This window comes from Stegastes partitus, unplaced genomic scaffold (assembly GCF_000690725.1).
Source record: "Stegastes partitus isolate 25-593 unplaced genomic scaffold, Stegastes_partitus-1.0.2 Scaffold403, whole genome shotgun sequence".
Classification (NCBI taxonomy): Eukaryota; Metazoa; Chordata; class Actinopteri; family Pomacentridae; genus Stegastes; species Stegastes partitus.
The window spans coordinates 291229-310377 of record NW_007578134.1 but is presented as its reverse complement, the minus strand read 5'-3'; the positions used below and the strand labels follow the sequence as shown (position 1 = coordinate 310377).

Genomic DNA, 19149 nt, shown 5'->3' with positions numbered 1-19149 from the left:
ATTATTTGATTATTAGGGTGCCGTAGAGGTGAAAATCCACCCCGAGGGGTTGAACTTCTGTATAATTATGGAGTTTATTTGGTCGTTTTTTATGACAAATTGACAAAAATATGGGTCTGTCATGAGTCTGTGGGAAAATGTAAGAACAGGGGTGTCCAATCCTGGTCCTCGAGGGCCACAGTCCTGCATGTTTTAGATGTTTCCCTCTTCCAGTGCACCTGATTTCTGCTCGTGCTTGTTCGGTTATCCACCTATCCTGTGTGGCTGCTGCAGTAGAGTCCACCTGTTAATTTGCAGTAATATAATTGAAGGTTCGTTGTGGCACTTTGGGTAGTGTGCATGTATTTTTTTTAGTTTTTAAAAAAAATGAACATTACTTTATCCAGTTTGCAGTTTTGGTTATTTACACTTGATGAAAGACACACTCCTGGTTCATTCGCCAGTATGAGAGTTAAGAAATCACAAACTGACACTTCTTAGTTTTTTTATTTTACAGTCAAGGTTAATAATCATCTGATGTGCACAACTAACACAGATCCAGTTCGCATTTTGGTGTTTTGGGATAAGATTCACTGCCGTATTCAAGGGGAAAAGTCGTCTTATAGGCAAGACAGCCTTACTATATTTATAATTTTAACACAGAAACTCTGTCAGCATGAGATAATGTGTGCAAGTGCAGCCAATTATGGTACAATGACGTGTTTAAATTGGTACTCAGCTGCTAGTTACTTGATTTGCTAGAGGGCTCATGTTCTGTAATGCATCTGCTGTATGAATGTCCTCTGGTAGAATGGGGGAAAAGATGGACAACTATTGTGACTTTACCAAACTTTGACAGGGAAACAGTATCGAGCTGTGTGGAGTTTAGCTTTCAAACGATTTTTACCTGCAGCAGATAAATTCTGTGTTACGGCTCACCTGTTACAGGTAATGTTGGGTCGTGATCCATCCTGTCCCCACGCCAGGGATCATTTCTAACTAGAAATAATAATGAAGTGTTCTGTGTAAATGCAACAGCTGTCTTGTTTGTTGAGATGCTCGTATGGATCCTGATGCTGCAGGTGTTTCATTAACTCAGAGGAAACTCTCCTAAACAGCTGGAGCAAAACTCCAGCTCCTGGTAATGTTTTGAAGTTTGTGTGTTGCCTCAATCAAGAAGAAAAAAAAAGGCACAAACTAAATCTTTTAAGCTCTCTGCGATGTTGACTGATTGTTAAAGTCATTTAATGCTGCTTTAATTGTTCTTGAGTTTCAATCGGTGTGTCCGTAAATGAGCTCGACCTGTCAGATCTGGGCTGGATAATGAGATTTAAGAGGAAAGTTAGTTGGAAAACTAAATGATTAAAACTCTATCTAGTGGTTTTCTAAGTTTGTTAAACTACCTCTACCAGCATACTGCCTTTGTATTGGTTCATCCGCAACACAAATCTAATCATGAACAGCAAATGTAGTGTTTTTACATTTTTAAAGCGGTATTATGTAAAAACACTGATAGGAAGCAGTTTGCTGTTGTTCAACGCTGTGTTTACCTTCAACAGTTTGCATTATCATAAATAAAAACAATAGTTTGTTGCAGCACTTGTGCATAATATATTCCAATGTGAGTGTTTTTAGTCTGAGTGTTAGTTTGAGTTTATTTTGGTGAATAAGAAAAAAAAGATCTTTTGTGTTTATACACACTGAGAGTAAAATTGTTCTTTTTCTACCTCCTTTTCTTGGCAGACCGACTCTCACTGTTGTGAGTCTGTTTTCTTCGCGCTGCCAAATTTGTGTCCACAGCGTCAACGGGCAGATTCTGATCGTTCACACTGTCGGTGTCTTTTTCTGGTGGCTCACCGTCCCCAGATAACCTGCAGCTCGTCTGTCTATTCTCTGTTCGGCTGCTTTCAATAGCTCCGAGTTTGCTCAGTATTCTCGTCGCGGCCGCGGAAAGATCTTCACAGCGTTGCTTCTCCTTTGCTGGTGTTCAGTTCGTCCAGATTGTGTGAGCCCAGTTCTGTCTCGTGCTGTATTCTAAACTAGTATTATAATTTCAGTTATTTTCTGTCTCCCATCTGCCTCAGGCTACACCCACACCCCAAGTGTTTTCGTTTTAAAATTTAAAAAATGATCATCAATAAGACAAGAATTTCTAATAGTTCTGGAATCATTTCTGAGCGTACTAAATACTAACTGGGGTTGTTTCACTGTCGACTAATCCGTTGATTAGTCTCTCGATCAGTCGTTGGATCCATAAAATGTCGGAAAACGGTGAAAAATGTCAAAAAGTGTTTTGAGGTTAAATGTCTTGTTTGGTCCACAAACCGAAGATGTTCAGTTTATAGTCACAGAGAAGGAAAGAAAACAGAAAATACTTACATTTGTGAGTTTAATGGATTGTTAAAACGATCTGTAATGTATTTATAACTGACAACTAATCGATTAATTGCTAACATCCCTGAAAACATGTATCACGTGGCCATTCACGCCTGCTGGGCTCGTGGCTGTTTGCTGAGCTCATACTGTTGGGCTTTTGGCTTTCGAACATGATAAAATCTCTGAGGTTTGGATTGACTTTGTTATTTTATTTAATATGAACCATGTGGCTTAATAACTTTGGTTCCTATGTGATAAAAGCAGGGACATGCCAGTACAGTGATGGGTATTATACAACCTATGATGCCAACACAGATGATTATTATTAAATCATTCCATAAAGTGAGACTTTAATCGTTTGTGTTGAATCCTAATTTAATTCCACGTTTGTGAAGCTTTCACTAGTTTGACTTTTCTGTTATTCATGTTCGTGAAGACGATGCTAACCTTCTGCACTCTGCCGGATGTTGCGTCCAATTATTATTATTATTATTTAAAAGAAGTAAAAATCGGACCATATTTGCAAACTAAATATGTTTGTGTGGAATTGTGGACGTAGTGCGGTTACTGCAGTCGTCAGCGTTTTGGCAGTTCTTGCCTCCTAAGAACCAATTTAAGCTTGTCATGTGCGCTGGGCGATAAATCTGATTTGCACGTGATTCTGTTCGTACTACAAGATACATGCATTGTGGCATTCACCGTCATATTAAACACAGAAAAACATACGTACCAGCTGGTAATAGATTACATGTTTATGTAAATATTCCTGAGTCGTGTCGAGCACGTTGGGCTGACATGATCTGGAGAAATTAGGACTTCCTGCTGTGTTCAGGCTCCGTTAATGGAAAATCAAATCAAAGCACCTCCAAAGTCCTGCAGCGACTACTTTAATTGCAGCTACGTTCATGATTGATTATGAATTTGTAGGTGGAGAATCTCCTTGTATAGTCTCTCCTCGTACCAAAGGGTTTTTTTAAGCACCACTTTTTAGCAGCTTGTTGTGCAAATATGCAACGTGGTCACAAATTTTGGACCAAAGTTTATGTCCTGCAGATGTAGAAGGCTAAAGACATTTAACATGAGTGGAGTTGAGACGCCCTGTGATGGTAACCACCTGATATCAAAGCTGCCAAACTCTTAATGAGTCATAACTTCAAGCCTTAATACAATCTGAACAGGTGAGTTGTATAAAAATCCTCCATCTGGACTGTTGTCATGAATAGTGTGATTAGCCATAGAGACCAGCATTGTTTTAGTTTCAGGCTGTAAACATGTTTTTTTCATGCTGTAAAGTTGGACATTTTAACATGGAGGTCTATGAGGGTTGACTCACTTTCTGAGGCAGCATCAAGTGGACATTCGAGGAACTGCAGTTTATGTTTCATGTGCGTGGGCTTCGTTTTTCAGCCCAGCAGGTTTCTGCTTTGTGTCTGCATCGTCACTTTCAAATGGTTTACCAGAGTTGTAAAGTAAATTGGGTTCATCCATCCATCCATCCATCATCTATACACCGCTTAATCCTCACCAGGGTCATGGGGGGCTGGAGTCTATCCCAGCTGACTCAGGGTGAAGGCAGGTTCACCTGGACAGGTAACCAGTCTATCACAGGGCTACACTTAGAGACAGACAACCAAGCACACTCACATTCACACCTACGGACAATTTAGAATCACCAATTAACCTCAACATGTTTTTGGACCTTGTGGGAGGAAGCCGGAGAACCCGGAGAGAACCCACGCTGCACAGGGAGAACATGGAGACTCCACGCAGAAAGATTCCGGTGCCCCCACCGGGACGCGAACCGGCGACCTTCTTGCTGCGAGGCAACAGTGCTACCAACTGCACCACCCTGCAGTAAATTGGGTTCATGCTCGGTGTAAATGCAGCAGGACTTGTGACATAAATAAACATACTGGTGATGCTGTAGCCGCAGTGTCGCCGCCATCAGGGACCACGTGTCAATCAGGCATCAACCTGTATGTCATTAACGCTTCGATTCAACATCCTCGTCACGTTCTCGCTCTTCAAAAGAGCCGCTGCACCTACGTTTCAAACCCGCCGAGCGTGCGTCTGCGTTCGCTCTACATCCCGAATGTGGTCACAGTCAGATCAAAAGGACCTTTAAAGACTTGTTTATGAAGAGCTATCTGACATTCTCCATTTCACCAGCCGTGGCTCCGTCCCGTCACCGATGACAGCTGATCAAACAATGGCTGTGGGGCGGCTGCGGCGTTCCTTCCCGCCGCGTCCGTCCCCGTGTGTTCCGGCGTGTACGATTTATGCGCCCAATTAGCGTGAAATTCATGTTAAATGTGACGCCACGGTTTTGATATCTCAACTTAACAAGCACACTTAAATGAGATCACTCTGAGCAATAAATAAGATTAGCACAGAGAAACACAGTCGATTCATAATCCTAGCGTGAGCCGTTTGTGCGAGGCCTAAAGCCATGCAGACTTCTGTGAGAGGATGGAGGAATTATTCGCCAGGATCCGAGTCAACCACGCAGGAACATGTAAATGTTTGGGACGACTCGACGTCAAAATAATGTGGCCCACGACCTCCCGACAGCTCCCCATCCTCTATTACCAGAAGCCTGAAGCGATAACAAGATTAGCATAAGCACTTTTAGTAAGTCAGTGTGAATAGGATCCTTAAAGAAGCTTAAACTGTCCCCCCCCCTTCACCGCGGCCTGATAGATAGTTGAGGGCTGACTGGCACATCTGCTCGGCTGCTGCACTGTTCTCTTAGCGATCTTGCAAATCGATGAGGGATCCATCATTGGGGACGCACAGTGCAGAGGAGGAGAGCAAATCACTTCTATAAGAGATAGCAGCTATCAGGCAAATGGGCAGAAAATGGTTCCTAATGGTGCCTGGTATGTCTGGCGTAAACTGCAGCCAGCCTCTTTGTCGTCCATCACCCCGGAGCATATGTAACCGAAGGAGGGGAAGGGAGAGGAAGAAGAGGGAAGCATCTGTTCGTTCAGCGTGGGAACCCCTCGGGGGGGGCGACGCGATAATCTTGGTTCACGTCAAACCGAATCCGGTGGCGACGCCGTGTCGCTTTACCGAGTCTGTGTGTCAAACAGCGGAAGCCACTCAGTCGGCAACCCCCGGCGGGTGACCTTCGCTCGGCCGGCTCCTCCGCCGCCTGATGGGATTTCAAAAACGCTCGCTCATTTTCTCCCCCGGCTTTGTCAGAATCCCATCGGTAATTGAGGCGCGGTTGACTCGAAACACCGGGATCACGAAAGACGAACGAGTCCAAACCCCTTCTCCGTCACTCGAGTTTGACTGGACGGTAACAGTTGGTGCTGAGTAAACAAGGAAGTCTTTAGTTTAGATTTGACCATTTCAATTATCCCCCCTCGTGCCCAGACTGCTGTTTTCCCAGAAACGGTAATCACATTCACTATTAATGAGCCATGATGTTCATTCTGGACCCATTTACTCCTCTCAATAATGCATACTCGTTGGAATTGCCGATGCATATTCCACAAAGTGCCACCTCTCCTTCTCGGTGCCCACCCCCCTCCATATATAAGGGTATCGGTAGTGTTGTGGTTGCTGTCTGGCCTCAGGCTTTCTCTGCATGTACTCCAGGAATTATGCTTTCCAGGGAACCGGTGTGTCCTGTGTGACTCTGACCAGCGCTGCCTGCTGTGCAGAGATAATGAAGCAGCAGAGGAAAAGGTGCTAACGCACTTGTTGAAGGACCTCCGTTCTCTTCAATTAAGCATCCCCGTTCCTGTCTGACTGTGACTCTAATAGGCTCTTCGGTTTGTTGATCTCTTTAAATAAGACAATTGACCACAAATTGCATACATCAGTGCTTCGATGTGATTTCCACCCGCGGCAACGTGACTGTCGTTAAGAGCGGCAATTGTGGCATCAGAGGCCACGTTGGTTTAAGAAGCTCCATAAAGCAGCTCCTCCTGTCAGAATCAAGTCATATAAAACAGCAGCAGTACAAGAAGACATGAATTTAACTGCGGTAGAAGAGAGAGGGAAACAATGATAAAATATTTCAGCTGCATTCAAACTACGACTCTGTTGCTTAAATTCCCTCAATGTTCTTTAATTAAACCCCCAAAAAACACATCTCTGCATGTCAAAGTTGCACATTTAGAAGGTTTTTCTATGAAAATGATCCTCTACCTGCCTTTTAAACTGCTAAGCTATAATAATAATAGATTATTAACCTCTTCCCTGCAGCTCGAGCACACAGCTCACCCAGAAGATTTGGAGTAATTCAGACAAACATGTCAAAACTGGAAACCAATTCTGAAGACAAATAATAATACGCTGTAAAATAATAATAATAATTTTAACTGTAATTTTTTAAGCAATGTACTGCTTTACAAATGTTTCCTGCTTTGTTAAACTACAGATAGCATTTAGGACAATAACAGCAAAAAGGTACGATTTTACATGTTGTAAAAAAACAAAATAAAAGGCTAAAACTGGACATGATGTTTTACTATATACAGTAATTCATTCTTTTGCAATGTTTGACTGTAAAATTTCACTGTTTTTAGATTGTATTTAAATCAACAATTGCCAGATTTTTATTTTTTATTTTTGCAGTATTCAAACAGCCTTTTTCTGGCATGCTTGCTGCCAGATTTTCTTCTTTTTTTATTTTTTAAAATTTGATTTTTTACAGTGCAGGAAAAAAAAAGCACCACTCTGCAACTGGTTCTTTAGGTTTGTTGGACCCTTGAAGTCTGAATGTTTGTTTTTAAGACTGTCATCAACACAAAGCCGTGGTGCTAGCTGCTTATTTCGCTAACTGTGTCTTATAGTATTTTTTAAAAAACAATTCCATGTGGACACGTTAAACAGGACTCCGTATTAAATCTGGCACAAGCTTGTACACAAGGAACACATCTGTCCTTCAAAATGAGAAGATGCAGCATTTCTACGTACTTTCAGGAAGTCCCTAAACTTGCTCTACAATTTGGATTAGAAGTAAAATTTCAGCTGTAGTTTAGTTAAGAGTAGCCCAGTGGTTCTGATACTTTGGGGTTTCACCTTCATGTACACGAGCCTTTTGAGAGGAACAGCAAGAATCTCAGCTCCTCTAAGCTTCAGAATTTATCTTGACAACAGTTTATTCTGGGTTTAAAAATTCTCTTTGCTCTTCTTAATCCACTCGAAAGATATTTCAACTGAGAAAACTGTTAACGCAAGGCTACGCTTCATGTATTGAGGATTAATTTCATTTAATGCAGAATTTATGACACTTTAGTTGTGAATCCGCTGTTTCAATTACGCATGTGTGCTCGAGTCCACTGCTGCTGATGAAGTATTTACATGCTCTGCTAAGTTTCAAGGGTAAATATACAGATTTTTTTGTTAAAAAGTCTTGACTATTTCTTTTGAACCCTATAAATCTTGTTTTTTTTCTTGTCATTTGTGATTTTGTATTTCCAAAACATGGAACAACATCATGCATTTGGTTAAGAAATTACTCAGAATTACAAACCCAACCAGAAACATAATGAAACTGCTTTAAAGTTAAGTAATATCACTAAATTATTATTAGCAAATTAGCATGAAGAAATTAAGTTGGGGTAACAGCTGAAAATCTGGTATTTGGACGTGATGAAGTGACTGCAGTCGGCAAATATGTTGACAGTCTGATGTGAACGGTGCGTCTTCCCTTAACAAGTGATTATTAATTAAGAAACAGAGGAAAATTCTGTCTTATTCTGAGTATGTAAAATCAAGTAAATTGGCCACCTCCTTTGCTGCACCCCTGCATTTACGCCCATAGGTGCCCCTAAATGCAGGGGTGCAGCCAAAGAGGTGGCCACCTTAAGCTAAGGTTTAGCCACCAAACAGCTAAACGGTGTAATGTTCTGACCCTGATGCAATTTAAATTGCAATAGCAACAATTAAACAAGCATAACTTGGAGCAGCAGTTCCAGGTTTTTATGTTGTTGTTTAATTAATTGAGGGTTACGAGTCCTCGTGGTGTTTTCCCACATTTCTTCCTGCCTGCATGAGCAAATAATAAAAGTAAGTGGCCGGACAAATTGCCTATTAGGCCACCAGAGATTTTTCATGCAGAAAAAAAAAAATAAAAAAAACATAACCAAGACATCAGTTTCTGTGCCGCCCCAGTGTGAGTCACGGTCCCAGCCTGACCATCCTCATCAAAGCTGTCTGGCTCTGTTTAAAGTTATGCGTTTTAAAGTGAACACAGATGAGTATGGCTGCAGCCCGAGGAGGGATGGCTCTGTTTGTAGGCAGCAGGACAGACTCGGTGAGACTGACAGCGGGTGGTGGGTGGATGCTGAGGGTTGGAGGGCTGTTCAGGAGCATGGCAGGACTCCTGCAGTGGAGGGGAGTGAGTCAGCAGAAGACTGGCGCGGGAGAGGGTGGGTCAAAGTGTGGCGACGGGACCAGACAGGGGCCAGGAAGCACATTATGGGGGTTTGGGAGGCAGGTCAGGCTCGTGCAGGTCCGTGAAGGGGAACGTGTGGTTCTGTTCTGGCCGCGGGACCCGCTCTGCTCTGCTTGTTGCCAGACCTCCAGCCGAGGTCCGTCACCCACACTCTCCCCCTCCTGCCTCACCCGCCTCCTGCCTGCACCGTCTCTGTGAAGGTGCACTGAATACCGAAGAGCCAGAGGCTGCATGGCTGCTTTACAAAGGCTGCTCTTTTCTCTGTCTCATGCTCTCCTCGTTCTGTTCTGCTCTACATTCCTCCGTTCGCTCAGCTCCCGGTGCCCTCTTCCCTCGTCTCGCTTTCTTCTCTGCACCTCTCAGTCTGCCTCTCCATTTCTTCCATCCTCACCCCTGCCTCTCTGCCTCCCACCCTTCTCCATGTATTTGTTTCACAAAACCCTTCCATCTCTCCTCCCCTCTCTCCCTCCAGAATGCATCTATTATTAACATACACCTCTGGCTCTCGCCGAAGACTCAACCAAGGTTCGGGCCAAGCTCCTCAGCATTTTAATCACCCATAATGAGCGAGAAATAATGAATAAAAGTGGCTGCATGCAGCCTGTTTACGTGACAGCAATTAATTCACGTCTTGCGTACTGTATGTGCAGCTCATCATCGCATATTTTCTCAGCCCAACGTGCTGCATCCCTCGAGGTTTCCCGCTGCGAGAAGCAAACCAGTGCATGTTGTGTGTAAAAATCAATCAGGCACCAAAATACACAGTGAATCAGAGCTCGTATTCCGGCGGATAATGCATATCATGTCAGCGCTGCTCTCGGGCGGACGTTACCGTAGCCGTGGAATTAGTCGTGCACGGGTTCCCACTGCGGAGGTCGTGTTTAACCTCTCCTGCGGCAGGTTTCTGCAGTGGCACATTCGAGCCGCTGTCATACGAGTTGTGCGGAGATGTGCAGGCTGAGAGTCGTCCCCGGTGACTAGCATGGCCTCTTTTCATCATCCGCTTCCCTCCTTCTCTTTGAACAAACACAAGGGCCCAGGGCAGGGATCTGTCAGAGGTCCACCACTTGCAGAGAAAAAGGGGGGAATTATGTTGCTGCAAGACGGCTGAAACCCCAAATTCATTACCACTCGGGCTGGCTGAAGTAAGAGGATGCAGCTTTTGTTTTGTTGTGAGACAACATTACAGTGCGGCGCGGAGCAGAGAGGGCTCCTCTCTAATTGCGATGTGGGGGGAAAACACACAAGGCGAGCTTGGAAATGAGATAAATCTGAGTGCGTCCCTTTTATCACTGGTTTATTTATACTGGTAAACATCAAACAGAAACAACAGCAAAATCAAGAGCGGACGTCCTCCCATTCTTGTGATTATCGTTTCTCTTACATCGACAAGTTAATTTACAATGGTTGTCATCGGCGTGACATGATAACGTCAGTAAGTAAAAAATATGGAAATGAACCGTGTTCCCGCTCACACGTGATATCTGATTACTTCGTGCACCTGTCACGCCGTCGCCCGCTCGCTGCAATTGTCACTCAAATCGGTCACGACAGGAATCCTATCAGAGCTGAGTCTTTATGTAATTATGTGATAAAAATGTATCGATTCAAACCGGAGGGCAGTATTAGGCTGTGCCACGAAAAAAATGCTGCATTGTGCTGTGTCTGGGAGCGTCGGCATGAAACCACGGAGCAGCGTCTGTCTCCTACATTCTGTTCCTACACCTCTGGGATGTAAAGCACATTCGTAATCTCTCCAAACCATCGCCAAGGTAATTAAGACATGTCACCGTCTGTCTGTAGCGCTGGAGACAAGAATCGTGTTCGGAGTCTACAGAGATTGTATCACTTTAAGTAACAGGCAATGAGACTGCGAGTATAATAACCTCATCCCCTGCGTGATGTTTTCTTTGTTATAATACAGTATGTCCAGGTTACTGCATTCAATACCACATGAACACTTAGGTTGTACTGAGATATACAGTATCTCACACAACTAAACATTTTTGTACATGAACTTGGTTTATACATCGTTGTGCCTTTCAAAGTTTGATCAAACGTCGTTATAAAGAAGACTTTGATAGGTTATAAGGTAGAAAACAAATGTGAAACATTTCCCGTAACCCTGTGAGCCTGCCTTCCCCCAGATACACCGGAGAAGCTTTTACAGGTTCCTCCATAAAGAGCACCAAAGCTCGAAAACAAGGCATAAAATCCCTGCCTGCTCCGCGACGGGCCGCAAATCCAATCCAAGGAAAACAAGACCACGCAGAACTTGAAATCATAAAGTGCTCTCCAGAAGCCACTCGGACCTGGAGAGCTTGTCTCTGGCCCGGTGAATGTTTGTCGAGCCCTCGAGCTGCGGCAGCTCGCCGCTCATCGACAGGCTGCGTTTGGACCGCAGGCTGGCGCCGGTTTTGGGGTAGGCCACGTAGCAGCGCTCCCTGTATGAGTCTGCGTTTAGAGAGTGCCTGCGGTTCACCCTGGCCGCCCCTGCAGGCACAGTCATGTAGTGCCGAGCGGCTTGCTGTGGCCGCGGGCCTCTGGGAACCGCAGTCCATTTGGTGGGCTGGCCGGGTACGGTGAGGGCGATGGCGATGGCCATTTTGACCTCAGACGAGTTATTCCGGTTCATGTTGTCGAGCTCGACGTCGACCTGCGCTTCGGCTCGACGAGACTCCAAGCGTTTGGGCCTCGGGGCGCCGGGGGAGGCCGGGTGCCAGCTGTGACTGCCGGCCGAGGTGGAGACGGTGCAGTCGGGGACGGAGGGCTTCGTGGAGGCCACGGCGACGGGCGGTCGCTGCTTCGTCGGCTCCGGAGGCGGCAGGGACACTCGGAGACAATCCTTGTCATTCTTCTCCGGACGCAGAACCTGCTTAGAGAGGGACTTGGGAATCCCGCAGCCTTGTAGCTGTCCATCACTGCTCAGCGAGCGGATATCCCCCATCTCTAGTGCCTGACATGACAGGAGACAAGCACAAGGGGAGAGGGGGAATGAAAGCAGATACATCTACGTCTTTCCACACCACAGACTGTATGTAAAAGATGGACGTAGCAACCGTGACGTCTCCCACGGGTTCACGTTTTGGAGACTCGCCATCTTGGTCCTTGAAACTGAAGATGGCAAGTCAGGAGTGAAACTAACTGAGTTCTAGAGGATCTGTCAGTCAAACGGTAGCCCCAAACTAAAGTACAGGCTGCTTTACTCGAAGTCTCTGAAAATTAACATCATACTGACTAGAACGAGACTCGAAACTATCAATTGAGACCATAAACTCATTAGAAAGTTATTATTTACTGAGGTAACAGATCAGATGAGAAGTAGATTCATTCTCTCGTAGGCCTTTTCAGACATAGACTATTTAACTCTGCTCCGTCATCAATCTGTTAACCTGACGTACTCTGTCGTTCAGATATAGGTCACTTCAATGTTTCTCAGAGCTTCACACCGTGACAGAGACACACGGTACAACATTTGTCATACATTAAACAGTTCATCAACTGATACATAGCACATAATAATGCATTAACAAACAAAAGACAAAATCTAAACTAATAGCAGCCTATCAAACTGTCCAAATAACTAACAGCCTAATTTATTTATATTATTAATATCCCGACAGCTGCGATGGAGCTCAGGACTCCACCTGAGGACGGCGGCGGCTATGAAACAAATGATTTACCCGCAGCTGATAAACTGAGACTGTGTGGCTGCGCTCCAGAACTCGTACTTCTGATTTTTTTACCTTCAGCAGCTGCCCTTACAGAGTACGTACGGCTTCATGCAGGATGCATGCATCAGGGGACATACTACTCTGTCATAATGTTTCGCCTTTAAGCTTTTACCGTCTGTGGTGTGAAATGAGCTGCCATCTGTCCACTATGTATGTGATGTACCTGTGCAGAAGAACAGCCAGAACAGAACGCCGGCTGCATACTTTTAAAATCTGATTGGATAAAAGTAAGACATCCTGGTATGTTTGGAACGCTGCGTTTGGCATACTATGTACTGGAACATACTAAATGTTGTTCTGGTGTACCATACAGCATGGTTGTTAGATCCTGATCCATCCTGCCTCCATGTTGTGGATTAAAATGACTGCTGTTGGAGACTCTCATATGGATCCTGCTGCTGTTTAATGCAGCAAACATTTAATAAACTCAGAGGAAAGGCTCCTAAACAGCTGGAAGCAGCAAGCTGAACTTTGGCTCATGTTAGACAAAACCTGGATTACATTTATTAATCAGATCCGTTACAGAATCTGTCTTAAAGTTTTATTTTTATGGACATTTTAGTTTGAAATAGAGCAAAAGCTTTATAACAGGTTGCATGTTTAATGATTTTGCAGCTCTCTTTTTGGATGAACGTTGGTGTTCAATCGTGCAGAAAGCTTTCCCTAAACCACCTACACAACTGGAAGTAACTGCACAGAGGATTGTGGGTCACAATTGTCAGAAAAACATGTCGGCTTACATGAATCCTGCTGCTGTTTGTTGCTGCAGATATTTAATAAACTCAGAGGAAAGACTCCTAAGTAGCTGGAAGCAACAAACTAAACTTCAGCTTCTGTTTTTCAAAACCTGGATTACGTTTATTATTGGTGAGTTTAAGTAATCGGATCTGTTACAGACTGTTTTAAAGGCAGTAAAGTTTTATTTGTATGGATATTTTGGTTTAAAATAGAGCAAAAACTTCATAAAAAGTTGCGTGTTTAATGATTTTGCAGCTCTGTTTTTGGATGAATGTTGGTGCTCAATTGTGCAAAAAGCTTTCCCTAAACCACATACACAAGTGGAAGTTACCGCACAGAGGACTGTGGGTCAGAACGGCCAGAAAAGCATGTTGGCTTACATGAATCCTGCTGCTGTATTTAAAAAAAACTCAGAGGAAAGACTCCTCAACAGCTGGAAGCAACAAACTAAACTTCAGCTCCTGTTGGTCAAAACCTGGATTACAGACTGGATTTACTATTTTTATGGACATTTCTGTTTGGAATAGATGCTAAATTGTGGCGCAAACAGTCTGTAAAACGTGTTTAATGATTTCACAGCTTTCTGTGGATGTTTTTGGACCAACATTGGTGCTCAAACGTGCAAAAAGCTTTTCCTAAACCAACAATTGTGATCTTGCATTGCTAGATGCTAGTTGCTAGATGGTTTCCGTTGCAACTTTTCTGCAAAATGGTGCTCTATTAGATGCCAGCGGATTAACATAAAAGTCTGAAAGGAGCTATATATTTTAGCACTAGAGGAGTCGCCCCCTGCTGGCTGTTAGAGGAAATACTTTTCAGACCCAGAGGCTACATCCATCTTTTACATCCAGTCTATTATCAACGCCCATGTTTGAAATAATGCACAGAAAAAAAGAGCAAAGACACACCTTATCTGCCTCCCCTTGGTTGCACACCCGGTAGCGCACGATGAGGAAGATGATGAAGGCGAGCACCGAGGCCACGATGATCCCCCCGATGATGACCACGATGGTGCCGCCGAGAAACTGCGACTGCATGAAGTGGCACCTGAGGTACTGCGGCTCGGTGGTGAAGTGGACGCAGCCGATGACCCTGGTGGCCGTCAGCGCCGTCACCTGGTCGTCGTAGATCGCCAGCACGCACAGGTCGTAGTGCGTCCCGGCCGCCAGGTTGTTCACCAGGATGTTCTTGCTGGTCGGGGGAATCATCCTGCAACAGGAGAGCCGCATCGGAGGAGGTTTAACGGAAGGAGACGGGGAGCTAATCTGATTATCTGGCTTATTGTTTTTGTAGGGACAACATGACATGACAGTCATTTATCTCTCAGGAGGCTATTTAAGATCTGTCGAGGTTTAATCTTTTGCGACATTTGATTTATTCCCTCCAACATCATGAGCGATAAAAGGTTTCTGCGGGGCCTCCGTTTGTTCCCCACATCAGGATTACAACTCTTTATAGCGCCGGAGTTCGGTGGCCTCTGCTGAAGCTCCATGTGTGACTTCGTTTATGAAGAAAAAAAATCAGTGAAACGATCCTATCACAGCGATTAGCAGTAAATACGGAGCGAAAGGGGCCGGAGATGAAAGCGTGCGGTGTTCCTCGGACGGGCATGCTCCATGCTTTTTGTGAAACACTGGAAGACTGCTCTTTCATCTTCCTACGAGTCCGTCGCTTAGTGCTGACACTCTGTTTTGATTTTGTTGATTAAGCATTATCAAGCTTCTGCGCCGAGTGAATGATACTCTCCAGCGAAGGGAGGGTGGGGAGGATTATGAGTCAAAGAATAAGAAGTCAGACACAGTGCATTAGTCTGTCTCCCTGATAGGATTAATAGACGCCGCAAATAATCGCGTCGACAGCCAGGTCCACTTCTTAATGACTGAATATCCAAAGAGATTTAAGCATCCAAAGGAGGCCGTGAAGGTAAAACAAGGATCAAGAGATTAAAATCGGATTCGGTTTATTTGCACGCGTTTAGATTTAAAGTTTGTTTGCCGGATTAAAGCGTCGAGCAGAATACATAAAATAATAATGATCGATCAGTCGACTGGAGCTGCAGGTTTAAAAGTGAAGTGCAGAGAAATAAGTTGGATTACATGAGTCACTTATGCAGTTATTTAATTTATGGTTTGTAGTTTTCATTAATTGACATAACTTTGACGTTAAAGAGTATTTTTGGGAGAGAAAAAAACAAATTAAATTGGTCTTGAGTCAAGTTGAAAAGCAATTTAAAAGAGGAAAGCTGAAAACTTCTTTTAACTAATTCCAAAGACAAAAGCAATAAAGCTGAGCAACACGGCAAAATGTTTAATTTCAGTGACTGCAGAGAGCTGTTGATCGTTATTAATGACCTAGTTTTCGTAAAAGTCAGCAGAAACAAAAAACGACTATTTATCAAGATAAAGAAGCAGCTTCAGTGTTACACACAAATAGATGCACCCGCATAGATAAATAATACAGGACTGATCCCACTGTGGTCCACGTTAGATGAAGAAAGCAGGTAGAAATCCACTTTGAGATGATCTGATATCAATGAGACGCAACAAATAAACTTAAAAAGAAGCGTAGCGACTAAACAAAGCCGCCGCACTGAAGTTAAGGTTTCTAGCGACCTGGACGGAGGTGATGGCGGACTGCTGCACCACGGGAGACCTGCACAGACGCCCGACGGAGGACGAAATGATCAAAGAAATAAGGAAAAGAGACAGTTTGAGCCAGAGAACGAGCATGTTTGGGGTTTGTTCGTGCAGTTTTGTAGGTTTGTAAAAGGTTAACTATCAAACTATTGTCTTATTGCTGCTGTGAATGATTGTCGTCTTATCGCCTAATATCAAGGTTCCTTTATCCTTTTTAAATGTTATTTATTCATATATTTGTATTTTTTAGAGTTAATATCAAAATTATTACCTTAATAAACAGCCCAATATGATTAAATTCAAATTAAATCTTTTTTTTCAGCTGTTCTTTATTAAAAATAAATATGAATAATTCTCAATATGGATTAAAATAAATACGAAAGTATTTTATTGAGATAAATTTCTCAGCTATATCATCCGGCCTTCATCTTGTTTTTACAATTAGTCATTTATTTACACAGTGCCCATAAAAGGTGTTCAGTGTTCCTCTTTTATCGCTTTTCAACACTGAATCCATTAAATTTTGCTTTTTTTTGGCAAGAATTTACCAAAAAAACGACTCTTTCATGTCAAAGTGAAATCAGATTTACACAAAACATGTTCACCCACTTCAAATCCATTCAGTTTATTCCTGACGTGTGAAACCTGCTGCATAAATAAACAGGGACTCGATTGATTTATCATCAGCTGACACTTGCTTCAGCTTGACGTGTCTCGTTAACCTGTCGTCTCCTTGGTGGCTTATTAGTGAACGCTCCCCCCACAGCGTTCCTCCACCACGACCCTGAAGCAGCGTCTCTCCTCCGTCTGCTCACCTGTACACCAGAGAGTCGTCGTAGGTTCCGTTGTACTGGATCTGGAACATCCGTATTCCCGGGATGCTCCTGTGGAAGTTGAACTTGACCAGCGCCGACGTGGACGTGGCCTCGGCGATCACCACTTTCTTCTCCTGGCTCGTCTTGGCGTTTCCCAGAGGGACGACTCCCGCCTCCGCCCCCGTCTTGGTCACCGTGGCGATGTCCGACGAGCCGGGGTCGGGTTCCTGCTCGGCGATGGTGTTGTTGGTGATGTGAGGGAGCTTAGCGATGACCAGATCCACCGTTTGCTGCGCCTCTCCGGCCGGGTTGGAGGCCACGCAGGTGAAGGAACCTGCAACACAAACGGATTAGATTCTCCTGCAGCACTCAGGACCACACAGGCAATGAAATGACAGCAAAAAAGCACATCTTAGAATAGGAATAATACAGCACTTTAAAGGTTTTGTTGGACAAGAAGGTTGATAAAAACATCTGACGTACAATTTATTTATTTTTAAATGAATGCTGCCCTTATTAGACACTGACGCTCATCAATTAAAAGTATTAGAATCAATAATCAATAACAAAAAACAAGTGACATATAAAATCTTCAAATCTGTGAAAAATGGTCACTGCTGAGTCATAAACAACAATGAAAAAAATGTGTTTTTTGACAGTATTTAACTGTATATTTTTTGACAATTTACTGGTATTTTACAGATTTTTCCAGTTTTGTTAAATTACAGATAAATAGTAAAATCTCAAAGTATTAATTTACATGTTAACTGTAAAAAATAAAATAAAATAAAATAAATATATAAACTGTAGATGATGTCCATATCCAACATTTTTATTTTTCTAAATGCAATTTATGGTTGAATTAAAATACTCTTTCATGTCAAAGTGAACGCCAATTAATTAAAAATGTCATGTGATGCCGTAATTAACAAAAAATACCGTTAATTTTAAAGATATTTGCTTTCATTTAAAAGAAATTTGTATAATAAGGACAGAAAAACAGCACAGTAACTCTAAATATAAAGTAAAAATAATACATTTATTGTTAATTATATTATAATTAATCATTAATATAGCTTTTTTTGTCTTTTTATGGAATTATTTTTTCCAGTAAACATTGGACAGCTCAGTCCAGAAGAAAAGCAGCACTTTTAATTTTCATTATTATACTGACCGTCATCAATAATTTAGAACAAACAAATGAAGCTTTTTTTGTAATACGTTAAAGATTTTTGAGGGACGACGCCACAGTGGGCAGAGATGATTTTAAATAAAGTAACACAAAAAGCAGTGTTTTAATTATCTGTCTGATTATCTCACTTTATCCTAAATTAATTCCTCACTAATGTAGGTTATGAACATCTCAGGTTATGAGACATTACTTCTGTGTCAGTGTTTTAAATATCAATGATAATAATAAAGTTATAATTTGTCCAAGTACGAGTTGTCCTGGACTCATCAATTAAAGGTTAATTGGCAAAAACAACTAAAGTAAAATGTGTTACATAACATTTATGTTGTAGTTAAACCACAAAAAATTTAAAAACACAATTAATCTTATGCTTGAGAAACAAGTTTGTAGAAATCAAAATGATTTGTGAGGTAGTTTTATTATAGGAAAGCTGTTTTCTGTTACAATTAACATCTCAATGTGTTAATTAAGCAAATTCTTGTGTATTTATACAGATATTTAAAATGTAAGTATATATTTAAATAATCTAGACATTGTGTGGTTGGACAGAAACAGTCTTTGCATCAGTTCTCAGCATTTTTTTCTTGTCTTTGCACCATTTCTGCCTCCGTTCTGTGTGAATTTAATCTGAAGCAGCAGCCTTTAGCCTGTTAGCTTAGCTCAACATAAAGACTGGAAATGGTAGAAACCTCCGGCCCAGCTAACAAACTCCACTGATTAACACGTTTTATCGAGTCTGCTCATTGCCGTCACGTGAAGATGTGCAAAACTTCAGTGTTTTTATAAAAGCCGTGTTTGTCTCTGACTGCTCCAGAGATCAGGTCGCTTCCTTCTCCTGCAGATTTAGAAAAGGTCACTCGTGCTTTTATCTCCTCCAGACTCGACTGTTGCTGCACACTTTACTCTGGTAGCAGCAGGAGAAACATCCAAAGTCTGCGGCTGATACAAACACCGCCGCCGGGCTTTTAAACAGCAGCGAGGCGGCCACATTACGGCAAACCTCGGTGCCCTCCTCACAATACGGGAGAGTTTTGGAATTATTTTAAGGTTTTATTGCTTGTTTTTAAAGCCTCGAATCGCTCAGAGTGCTGCCTGTATCTGCAGTCTGCTCGTGTCACCGGCAGAGACCTCAGCTGTGGAGCTCGCTCAGGCAAGAACACTCAGCAGCTCTCAAATCTCCTCATTTTCATCATTTAGCTTCTCAGTAACAGATGCTGATTTGTGCTTTTTACTTATTTATAGCTTAAGTTTCAAGCTCTTATTA

General features: G+C 42.8%; 1 protein-coding gene across 1 annotated transcript in view; it reads right to left on the bottom strand.

Annotated features, from left to right (window-relative positions):
- Positions 1-10050: 10050 nt before the first annotated feature.
- Positions 10051-19149, bottom strand: part of lrfn5b (leucine rich repeat and fibronectin type III domain containing 5b) — a 30803-nt gene continuing 21704 nt past the window's right edge. The window contains exons 4-6 of the mRNA XM_008285471.1: positions 16694-17027; positions 14151-14451; positions 10051-11726 (exon numbers count right to left, since the gene is read on the bottom strand). Coding sequence (XP_008283693.1) covers positions 11052-11726; positions 14151-14451; positions 16694-17027 — 1310 coding nt within the window. The 3' untranslated portion in view covers positions 10051-11051. The remainder of the gene's footprint in view (positions 11727-14150; positions 14452-16693; positions 17028-19149) is intronic.